The 12,154-nt window shown below is 37.4% G+C and overlaps 1 protein-coding gene across 1 annotated transcript in view; it reads left to right on the forward strand.

Annotated features, from left to right (window-relative positions):
- Window positions 1-12,154, forward strand: part of PCNT (pericentrin) — a 102,894-nt gene that overhangs the window by 11,401 nt on the left and 79,339 nt on the right. Inside the window, exons 7-15 of the mRNA XM_040560982.1 lie at window positions 865-3,336; window positions 3,443-3,535; window positions 3,752-3,928; window positions 4,879-5,134; window positions 6,974-7,032; window positions 7,209-7,383; window positions 8,997-9,133; window positions 9,609-9,720; window positions 11,333-11,365. Of these exons, the coding sequence (XP_040416916.1) occupies window positions 865-3,336; window positions 3,443-3,535; window positions 3,752-3,928; window positions 4,879-5,134; window positions 6,974-7,032; window positions 7,209-7,383; window positions 8,997-9,133; window positions 9,609-9,720; window positions 11,333-11,365 (3,514 nt within the window). The remainder of the gene's footprint in view (window positions 1-864; window positions 3,337-3,442; window positions 3,536-3,751; window positions 3,929-4,878; window positions 5,135-6,973; window positions 7,033-7,208; window positions 7,384-8,996; window positions 9,134-9,608; window positions 9,721-11,332; window positions 11,366-12,154) is intronic.

A 12,154-nucleotide genomic window follows, 5' to 3' on the forward strand; every position in this document is an offset into this window, starting at 1 on the left:
TGTTACTCAACTGTTGTATAATAAATTGCAGTCAGAAATAGGACCACTGAACTGACATGTGGGAAGGTAATTGGCAGAGGCTTCAAGAGGATGAAGGTTGCTGTATAAGCATGTAATAATTTTACTGTTGTATTTGAACAGTTATTTTATTCTGATACACGTGTTTTAACTGCATGTCTAGTCATGTTAGTTTCAGATACAAAAGAGAGGAAACCTGGAGGGAGTATTTTCATGTAAACATTTCAGGAAAATAAAGTTGAAGAGTTCTGCCACCTTTTATAATATGTTTCAAATTTGGTGATAATTCTGAACTGCTGAAGTGGTATGGTCATGGGACAAAACAAGTCTGTCTTTAGAACCAAATTTATAGGGATTATGGTTGCTATTGTATATTAAAGGAGCATCTTAGAAGGTCTGATTTCCTTTAAGTACACAACCAGCCATGCTGTAGATAGAAGTCTTACATTTTTAAGTCAAAGATGAGTCAAAATTTGACATGGCTGTTCTTTGGCCTGTTTCTCCTGTAGAAGGTGTTTTGTGTGCAAATGGATGTGAGGTGAAGAGGTGTCTGCAGTACTTATTATTTTACTCATTTTTATTCAAAATACACAATTTCAGACAGTCTTCCTTTCTCTCTGGAGTCAGTGGCATATTATTCGTTATTCCATGGAAAACTTGATATTATTACCACATTGATCAGTGTTTCAGTAGTGCTTCCCATGGTCAATGATATGCTTAGAAATCATATTGCCTAGGCCAATGATGCTCTATGCACTTAAGGGTAAATATTATATGTGAAGAGACATGAAAAACAGGAGGTTTAAGGAAAGTAAAACATCACATTTCATGTATTTTATTTTTAAGAATACCAAAGATAAGGAAAATCTGCTTGCTCTAATGGAAGAGGGTATGAAAGATACAATGCAGCAGCTATATGAAAGCATAGGAGAAAAAGAACAACACATTAAAAATCTTCAGGATCTACTAACATCAGAAAGATTTAACATGTCTGTACTACAACATACTCTTTCTCTCCGGGACTCGGAAATAACAGAATTAAAAAATGAAATAACATTATCAAAAATGAAAGAACAGCAGTGTATTGAACTGAAAATGAATTATGAAAAGGATATTTGCAGACAGTTAGAGAACTTGAGGGCTGAGCTAGAGAAATGCCACAGAAAAGAGATTGCAGAAACGAAGCAGATATATGAAGAAGAAATGATTTTAAAATATAAAAATGACCTTGAACAGTTAAAAAAAGAACTCTCTGCTCTGAATTCTGAAGAACACATTCAGAATTTGAACAGCATAATAATCGACTTAAATAACAGTCTTCATGAGTCTGAAATTCATAAAGAAAATTTGAGGAAGAAACTTGAAAACCAGCAGGAAAAATTCCAGAGAGAGAAGACTGAAATTGAGGTTCAATACAAAATTTTAATTGATGTCCTTAAGTCTCGTCTTTCTGAGGCAGAAGAGCAGGTCAAGGAAGCCCAGCAATATAAACAAGAAAAAAAGTACTTGAATGAAGAGATTCAGGAACTGGATTCATGCATCCAGGAATTACATAAAAAGCCTCTTTTTGAGGCTGAAAACAGTGCAGATACAAGGCAAGAGTACAATGAAGAGATTGTCTCCAATAAAAATCTAATGATCTTGAAGGAAAAACACCCTTTACCAGATGTTTCACTCTCTGCAGCTCTGGTACTTGAGGAGATAATGAATAAACCATGTCACTTTAAAGGTGAAGAAGAGTTTGTTCCTGAAGAACTAGAGTTCCAGTGCGAACTGGGAGTAGACTCATCAAGAGGTGAATCAAAAGAAATAATGAGTTCAAGGATCGAAGAAAGCGAAGGTAATGAAGGAGATTACCTGTCTGAAGAACAATTGTCAGAACCTGGGTTTTTCACTGTTGATGAAGACATGTTGGCTAAATATCTTGTCTCCACAGAAAGACCAGAGCAGTCATACGTGTCAGGCAGTTCTGAAGGTTATGCCATTGAAGAAGATAGATGCAGTAGGTACAGATTAGACAGTAATGTGCTTTTAGAACCGAGCATGGATTTTAAACCTCCTCTATTAAACTTTGGCCTTGATGAAAAAACATGTCATAGCAGTTTGGCTCAAGAGACATTTGAAAAAACTGAGGTGGAAGTAGAGGACTTCATTTCGTTTTTGTCAGATGGCTCCCTGCAGCAAAACAAAATAAGCAACTGTGATGTTGTAAAGGATGATGAGAGAGCTTCACACATCTGTCTACTAAACAAGCTAACCGAACAGCTTCATGAAAAGGAGTCAGCCTTGGAAAAATCTCAACAGGAGACCCAAGAAGCTGCTGGAAAATGGAAAAAAGTAATAGCTGAGCTCTCTCTTATGCATGTGGAACTGAATAAGGAACGTGAAGCACGGGTCTGTTGTGAAAAGCAACTTCTTCAGAAAACAGAGAAGGAGAAAGAACTTGAAAACAAAATAAGCCACCTAATAAAGCAACAGGGTGAGGATGGAGGCCAACCTTACCATGCTGTGGAGCCTTTAACACAAACATCAAAATCCTCTACCTGGCAACAAATGCTGAAAGACCTCCAGGAAGAAAGAGAAATGTTGATGGCGCAGCTGCGAACTCAGGAGCAATTAGTGAAAGAAGTACAAGAGCAGAAAACAGCTTCTGATTCTGTAACAAGTGAAGTACAGTCTCTTTTTGGACGTCAGTTGGCTGTTCTGCAAAGTCAAAGGGATCAAATGCAGACCCAGCTTGATGCTCAGAAGGCTAAAAATCTGACAATAACAGAGCTTCTTGGTCAGAAAGCTGTACTTGAAGAGACATTGCTAAAAGAACAGGATCTGCTCAAAGCTGAAATCAGTAACAGAGAACAAAATTTAGCACTCTTATTGAAGGAAAAAACAGTGTTGGGCAAGAGATTATCATCCATGGAGAAAGATCTAATAAAAGCAGAGAATGCTTTAGCAGCAAATGCTAGCATCGTAGTACATCTTGAGAGAAACATATGTGAACTTAATACTGAAGTGCAAAACCTCAAAGAGGTACAGGAGTGTGAAAGATTGGGATATGAGGACAAGTTGAACTTGAATAATGCAGAAATTAATAAACTTAATGCTGAAATAGAGGCAAAAAGTACTGAATACAATGTGAAAGAAAGCCAGCTAATTGAAGAAATAGCTCATTTGAAGAAGGTTCAGCTGGAGCTTGAAAATCGCTTGCAGGAGTCCTTTCAGTCTGCACAAGCTGTGCAGGAGGCACAATCTGAGATGGTGAAACATTACAAAGAGGAAATTGATAAAATGGAGTCTCAGCACCTTGTGGAATTAACTAAAGTGAGTTTGACACACAAGGAGGAGGTAGGCAACACCAATAATGGCAGTTCTTGGGTTTCAGAATACTTAAAGTACTCACTGCAAATGTTTGTATCCCTGTTTTCAGATAGAAGAATTAAATAATGAAATAAAAGATAAAGTTGAAAAGCAGCAGAAGTTGGAGGAAGAAAGAAAAGAACAGCTTGCTTTAATAAAAAAGGTAAATGGTGTAATCAGGCTTATTTCAGAAAAATAAACTCATCTTGCATTGTTTGTAGATAATAGAAAAACAGTTATAAATATTTTGGAGGTGGAAAAATCTATGTTGTCTTTGATTTGGGGTTTTGTGGAAGGGAAAATTTTGGCCTGGTAACTTTTTAGTGGGACTAACAAACACTGTTTTGAAGAAAAACCTTTATCTGAGTGTTCTGTGCAGGTACATGAACGAGAGCATGAACGTGAAATCTCTGAACTAATTACTAAGCATGAAGAAGAAATGGAGGAGCTCCGTGCCTCACTAAACAGAGAACAGCAACACCGGTTGGATGAACTTCAGCAGCAAATGGCAGCCACACACAAAGCAGAGATTGAGCAAGCCCAGCTCCAATCACAGGTAAAATAAAGAAACACAGTAATTACTGTATTTGTTGCAAAGAGAAGGCTCCTTGATTTATTTTTTGTCTCTACTGTGTATGCTATTTTATGAAATGCTGAAATTGAATTAAGAATGTTTCTTTGGTGGGCAATAGTTGATATGCTCTGAAAGAGCTCCCCAGGATCATCCTCGCTGCTATTGTATATTGACATTAATTTCAAAGGAAATCAGATGCTTCAATTAATGGCTTTAAAAAAAAAAAAGACAACAGTCATTTTTCATGTCTTGGTAAGTTTAACAAATTTATAAAATAAAAAAAAAATCCCATTAATGTAATTTGTATTACTTCTGTGTTTAAATGAAGTGTGTAAACCTGACTTCCCCTTAAGTATTTACTGGGCTTTTTAACACTTCCATTAAATGCAAAGTAGAAATGGTAAGAATGTGTCTGGTCGCAAGTCTAATTACAAGATACTGGTATACTGTTTAGTTTATCCAGGAATTGGAAAGTTGTCAGCCTGTTTTAGCTGCCATTTCTAACTGATAGATTTTTAATACTTCTGGTGAACTTAATTTCCACTTTTCCAATACCGCTTTAGAACTTTGCTTTGAACCATTTTATAAGCAATAGCAAATAAGAGGAATTTTGTAATAGACAATGAAGGGATGTGGTGTGCTTGTGTGAAGAAATTGTGAAGAAATGGACAGATGCAAGGTATTTGGTTGGAGACGAAGTTAAGAGGCAGGTAAGGAAAACCACCTACTTTATACTGCAAATAACGTGTAAATCTGTAATAGTCAATTTATTTTGGGGTTCTGTCCCTGCAATGAAGAAATATTTTTCAACTACAGGAAAGCAAAACTTACATGTGTTAGTAGTTGAAAGCAATTCAAACTGAAGCTAGTTATGAAAACAGTGAGCACGTTTCATTAGAAGAGAGGGACATGCTTTTTCTTCTCCATTACAGACACTGCACAGTCTTGAATTGGAAGCTTTACGCCTAAGCTTAAATAATATGCACACCTCTCAGCTTGAGCTTACTCAGTCTAACTTGAGAAAAGAAAAGGAAACTGCACTTGTGGAGCTACGGGAGATGCTCAATGATAAGCGTGCTCAGGAAGTAGCAATTCTGCAAAGCCGCCATCAGTTGGAGTGGGAGAAGACTAAAGAACAGTGTTTGAAGGAAAAAGAAGACCTGAAGTCAAAGTATCAGCAAGAATTAGGTATTAAAATTGAAATCCAATCAGTATTATTCTTTCCTATTAGGGTCTAGAGCTGGCCTTTTGACTGAAGGCTGGCATTGCCTTGATTAGAGGCAGTGGCTCGGCTTGCATGTGCACAATTACATCTTATATGCAAAAATGAAGTTGTCCAGACCTAACCTTAATTCTTCTTCAACTACATGAGTGTTTTGTTACTACTTCTGATTTCAAAAAAAAAAAAAGTATACTGAACTAGTTGGTTTTAGGAAGCATTAGACAGAGCTGTCCCAGAGAATTTAATCGGTGCAAAGTGTAGAGCTTTTACCCTATATTTTTTAAGGGTTTTTATTGCCCTAAGTCAACATTGGCTACTGTGTTCCCAACAAGATAGAAAATTCTTCCTGGCTTGCACGCTTTTATGTTTCAAAAGTAGGAGAAAGGAGTTGGAAAGGAACTGAAAGGCTCAGTGAGAACTTGAAGCCAGATGTTTTGTGTGATATATTTGATACCAGATTGTGTTTTGACATCACCAAGAGCAATGGTGCAGCTATTAGAACTGAAGGCCTGCTGATGGTGGTTGGGGCATTTTGGAGAGTTTTTTGTCCCCTCCCAGATCAGAAGAAAATTTCTGAACTGTATGACAGGGCTTGAGGAATTTCTGGAGAAAGATGAGGCCTGCAGCAATTTTACTGAAGAAATTTTAGGAAAGAAATTCTAGGAAAAGTTGTCCTTCCCTGAGAGGAGGATGATGTTTTGGGGCTCTGTCTTTCAAACTCAAGAACAGAAAGGCATTTGTAATCACCAGTAATACAGTGAACCGATGGCATGGTGGAATTTGGGAACAGGAGGAAGTCTGGGCATAGTTCTCAGGATCAGTGCTGTTTATTTACATTTTCGTGCTGTAACTTGATAGGAATGTAACTGCTTCAGAGTGCTTGAATGCAGGGACTGAGGAAAGTCCAGAATCAGATGAGGCAGGAGAGAGGAGAGAATTGTGGATGCTGTTACCTGGAAGGGTAGAGGAAATTTTCAGGAGGTGGTGATTGGGCATGACCCCAACTCATTTGGGTGCTGTGACACTCATATCTTTTAAAATAGATGAAATTTTGTCCTCTACTTGACCACTGGCTGGGTAGCTGGTACCATCTCAGTCTCTGGGATCTCATCTCTCACTGAGAAACTTGAAGTAATGCCTTAAGATAAGGCAACAGTACTTTGCAGCTGTGAGGAGGGGACTGATAGCACTTTCCAGGGTTCTTACAAACCAAGAAAGGTGCAGAGCCGGAAATTGGAAAGAATCTGGGGATGAGTTGGGAAGGTGTCATTGATAATGGACCAGATAATAGCATCTGACTTCTATTCTGTTTCCTAGGCATTTTTAAAAAGACATTTGAAAAGAGGTTCCTGCTTGCTGCTGCCTGCTAATTCTTTTGCTGTGTCTCTGGAGATACAGATAATTCTAACGCTTAAATGTTGTGCAGTGAAATGTTGGCAACTAAAATGACATTGATATGCATTTGAATAAATATGTTTAGGAATAAAGGAGGTGGTTCATATCCCTTAGACTTAAGTAGACTTTGCTTTGCTAATTAAGCTGACTTTAACCTCCAGACTTGTCTTAGCAGTTATAACTGTTAATGTGTATCATTTTCTAAAATGGAAGTGACTTACTGGGATATAATATAACAGTAGATTTAGATAATGGGTTTAGATAGGGCCCAGCACCTTACACTGCTGCATGCCTACCTACTCAAGCCCTGAGTTTGATGTTGAAAATGTCTATTTCACCTATATTTCTGCTTGTCATTTAAGCAAGATATTTTACGTACATTTACTAATAAATAGTATTTTATTTCACAGTTGATCAGAGAAAGAAAATAGAAATGGAAATGGAAGAGAAACATATCCAGATACTAGAGGTATAAATTTTGTTCTTATACAAGAAAAAACAGAACTTCTTTCACTAACTTTCACTAAACTAGAGTTGGAAGAAGTCTTGCCTCTACTACATATTTATTTAAAAAAATAAAATAGAGGGGGGGAAAAACCAACTAAATGTGTTTGCTTTAACAATGCTCATATCTTGCTCTCTTAGACTATCAAAAGAGACTGGGAATTAGAGTCTGAGATACGTTTAGAAAACATGTGCAAAGAGCTCTCTGAAAAACATCAGACTGAAATGGCAGAACTGCAGGAAACTCTGGAAATGGAATTAGAAAAGGTCAAAGTGGAGCTGGGGCTTCTTTCTCTTGAGAAGGACCAGTCTGAATGTAAGTGCCATGGTCTGGGGAGTGCTTTTCTTTATTGAACAATAAGAAAGCTAAGTGTTTTAGAACAAATATAAAAAGCAAATACAAAATATATTCATGTATTACTTCAAAATTGGGCTGATGACATGAGACTGTCTTGAAAATAGGACCTGAATGGAAAAATGTTGTTTGAAGCCCACCTTCCTGTTGCATTTTGACTTGTATGGAATATGAGATAGACTCTGTTTTCCTTTGGAAGTATTAAAGGGATATGCAGTTTTGCTGACAGATGAAAGCCAGTTTTGACAGTCACTGAATTAATCAAGATTTCTATTAATAGAAGCTTTTTCTAACTAGAATATTTGCATTTGGATTCTCAGTAGTTAAAACTTGATGGAATGGTATCTGTTTGAAATACTGTTATGGAAGTGACACTTCTAAGACTACTGCAATAGGAATTTTCATTACCTCGAAAAATGAGGATCAAGATGGGTACCTAGTTGCATACGTTCTTTGCTGAGGTGCAGATCAGAGATACACCTCTGAAGAGCTTTTGTAGGGCTTGAAAATCTGAAACACTTGTCAGAGTAGTGGTTGACTGCCATAGTGTCAGCCATGCTGGCAGTGATGGCATGAAAAGGACCCACAAGATGCAGTGTGCCATGAAGTGGAGAGAGAGAGCTAGTCAGGTTGCCTAGCCTCCAAGATGCTATGTCAGTGAGATATGTGGGAAATAATACTCTCCTCAAATAAATGGAAATATGGTGTTAAAAGTACTGGAATTCTGGTGCCGGCTGACAAACAGTAATACCACATTTGAGAAGTGAAGGGTAGCCTTTCCTGCGTGCCATGGGCCGGATGCTTTCACTGTGTTTGGGTGGCCTTTGGCTGCTCTGAGGACATCTTTGTTTTAAAAAAAAAAAAAAAAGGCTTGTTCTTCCCAGCCTGCCCTGACTTTACTAGTCAATGTGAATTGGCTGGTAGATGAACCCGTATCTGTAAAGTTTGTTGTATGAGGATAACTTGCATCTCTTGAAGCATGTGGCCAAAATGTCCATCACTTTACTGCAGGTTCATTCTGGGCAGTTAAACATTAATTGACTGAATGAGCTAATAGCAAGTTTATAGGGTTCAGAGAGTGCTCAGTGCTGAGGAAGAACATGTTTGGCATGAGTCTTCGTAGTCCTTCCTGGTCATCTCTTCTACTTCTTGATACTGAGTGTTGTAGGAGGAATTCTGTGTTTGTAGGCCATGAAGAAATGTTTGATTTCCTTTTCCAAGTAAATATGCTTCTAGCTCAAAAATGTGCTTCTAGTTCAAGGTGCTTGTTTATATATACAGAGAGCAGATGCTCATCTCTCTGATACTACTGCTGGTTACTTCTTAGTTAACAGTGTGGGATATAGAGAACTAGGTAGCTCTGTGTAGAAATGTTAGACTTTGAAACCCTTTATTTTTCACGATTTTTGTAATGATCTGGAAGTACTGACACCTATGGCTGTGAATCCTGTAGGAAATGTCATAAGCCAGCATTCTGGTCTGGACATACACATTTTTATTTTCATCACAAAACGGTTACGTAGGTTATTCAGCATCCAGGATGGTGATGTAACAGAATTACTTTTTAATTATAGTAAAACGTATAGATCTTGAGAAACAACACCAGTTAGCCATCACAAACTTACGTGAACAGCTGCAGACTGAACATAACCAACTCCTAGAAGATATAAAGATGAAAAGCCAAGAAAAAGAACAGAATCTTCAGAAGGAGGTAAATAAACTTCTCAACTTTGAATGGTTGATTACTCTGTGTGTCACAAAAATAGACTCTATGCTCATCATTTAAGTAATGTGTTTGTATTTAGGGGTTTTAAAGAAAATACAAAGCATGTTCATAAAATAGGTAAACACTCTGGGTCTTTAATAGTGATTCAAAGTCTTATGAACACAACTGCTGTTCTGCAATTCGGTGTCACTGCTTCTGTATTAATGTACTTGATGTTTTGGTTCCTAAGTTTCTTATCTAATACTTGATTCTTGCTAGTGATGATAAATAGAGCATTGGGAACAAACCCCTCTGTTAGAAGAGAAGGTCTAACAGTTAAGGACTACTCAGTATCTCTGGTAACCTGGGTCAGGATCTCAGAATCTGGTTGTCACTAATGTTTCCACCTTGTCCTGACAGAACTGTCTATGTTGCATGGTAATAATCAATTAGAACAAAATAATTTATTTTTTCTCCATAGCTGGAAAAACTTCATATCGTGCATGAAGAATTCAAGACTCAATCACAAGAAGAAGTCAGGCAGCTTTGGTCTCAACTTGACAGTACCCGAGCAAATCGGCAGGAGTTGAATGGTATGTTCAAAACTGATGGATATTGTTGCCTCTTGTTCATATGGAAGTATGTATTATTGATATGAAGGGCTTTTAATCATGTACCAGAAACACACATCTAGGTCACAGATGTGTAGAGTGGGTTATACCCTAGTGATTGTGTGCCTAAAAGATTTCTGAAGTGAGAGGCAAGTAAGCACTGTATGACTAGTCGGTCCTGCAATGTCAAAAAGCATGGTATGGCTGTGACAAAATGCTCACTCTTGTCATTTTCTTTTTCCTTCCTGCTCTACTCCTGCATGCTATAAAAATCTTTAGTGAAAAACACTTTAATTGCAGCTTTAAATAAATGTAATGCAGTTCAAATGGAGAAAATGCTGCTCTGTGGAACATGCTCCTATTTATATTCAGTAGAGAAAGGGTTATAAATTCAGTTGAGAAAATTGTTAATTGTAGCTAGACAGTAAAGATGACTACTTGGTTTTCAAGAAGTTTAGTGTAACTTTGAAGATTTTTTCTTTTATTTGGATATAATTAGGAGGTCAGTTTTTTTAAGCAGAAATCTTTCAAAAACTGAGTGATTAGGTTATGTCTTGAGGTAAAAATGGCTTTTATTTCCTTTTCAGTTGTGAGATGAGTTAAATAAAAGCCTTTTTCATTGATGCTCAAACTGGAAATTCACTATCTTCTGACACACATAATTCTTAGATATATTTAATCTGGAGCTTTTCTGTACCTGTATTTTAAAAATAGAATAACAACCTTCAGGTAATACTTCTGAAATCAGAATGAATAATGTTGTTTTCCTGCAAGGCTACAAATAGGCTGCTTTTTCCAAAGCGTAGTTTAATTTTAAAAAATAAGCAAGTCCCATAAACCTAAAAGCAAAAAATAAGAATGTATGGAGCACTTAAACAGGAGCAGTGTGTTTTGTTCGTTTGTTTTTGTTAGTCTTATGTGTATCTGCATTAAAGTTTTGAAAGAGTTTTAAAGCTTGAAAGAAAATGTCTGGGGTGTTGATGAAATGTGACATGGTGAGCTTTATATATATTAAGATTTCTTATTGACATTATTAAACGTAGCGTAGTCAACTTCATGGTGTAGTAATCAGAGTTGACACACTTTTGGTTGAAGTGAAGTGTGAATATATCTCAGATGTGCGCAACAGATGTATAATAAATGAAAGAATTTTAAAGAGTTAAAACAGCTAGGCAACATGATTTTAACGTTAGCTGTATGTGTTACCTTTGCATTCAAACAGTAACATTAGATGGCATTCTTTACTTATGCTGGAGTAGTTAAGGATATGTTGCCTATTGTTTTAAATATCGTTTCAAATTTTTAATCAATACAACTAAGTAGCTTTCGAAATATAATAGGGTTTAGTGAGGATGTTTTTTTCAGTCATAAGTTCAATACATTTTTTGATTTAGTCAGATTCTACCTTGACTTTAGATCCATTTTTTGTTATAGATTTATAGTATAGATAGCACGACTTAGTATTTGTTTGAACTCCTATATTCCCTCTCAGTAGCCCTAATCTTTATTAACAATTCAAATGTCTTTCTATGCATCTAATCACCCACATTACCATTATTTGGACCCTTTCTGTTTCTCCTTCATCATGCTTGAGATGGTGAGTCCAAGATGGAAGCCCATGTTCCAGGTGAGGATATCTCTTTTTGCGTGAGGAGATCTTAAAGTTGTTTTGTTTTTACTCTGCTTTTCTCCACTCAAGTCATCATTTGACAATGCATTTGAACTGGTTTGAGGACTTAGCGCAGTGGTTTCAGAACACAGAGCAGCGTTCCAATTATCTAGCTGCTGACTAAAAAATGACATTCTAGTTCAAAATTGTCTAATGCTTTCCTATGTTAATGTCATGCCAGCAGACTTTGCTGGTTAGATAACACCTACCTGAGATTGGACTTTTCTTGCCTATGCCATTAGTGTTTTCACTAGATCCTGCTTGTCACTTGATTCCTCTGGTCCCCGTACCTGTCAACAGCTGCCTTAAGAAGCAGACTTAGGTCATGTGCTTACTGCTCATATTCTTCCTGTTTGCATGTTTGCTGTAAGGATTCTTTCTCCACGTGTGTATTCTCTGGTGGGTTATACAAAAACATACTGTGACAATCAGCTACATTGCTTCTTGAGTGGCAGCCTCTGGGGCTGTCCTGTGATGTGAGTGTGCTGTGCTGCTGGGTGAGGATAGCTGTGCAGCACTGGGAACATGCTTGCCTTTCACCCAGTCTCCTCAATGTGAGTACTGCAGAGCTGAAGTGTGGCTCAGAAGAGAATGTGAGTGAGCTGAAGGTGTCTGCTGTTTATAGTTTGGAGGTGATTCCATGCCTGTATTTCAGGCAGCTTGATTGCATACTGGGGATGTGAGCTGGAGTGCAGTACCAAACAACACTTGAATTACTGGCCAAACCACAGGCCCGGGAGTCTTTCT

The sequence above is a fragment of the Cygnus olor genome, chromosome 6 (assembly GCF_009769625.2).
Source record: "Cygnus olor isolate bCygOlo1 chromosome 6, bCygOlo1.pri.v2, whole genome shotgun sequence".
Lineage (NCBI taxonomy): Eukaryota > Metazoa > Chordata > Aves > Anseriformes > Anatidae > Cygnus > Cygnus olor.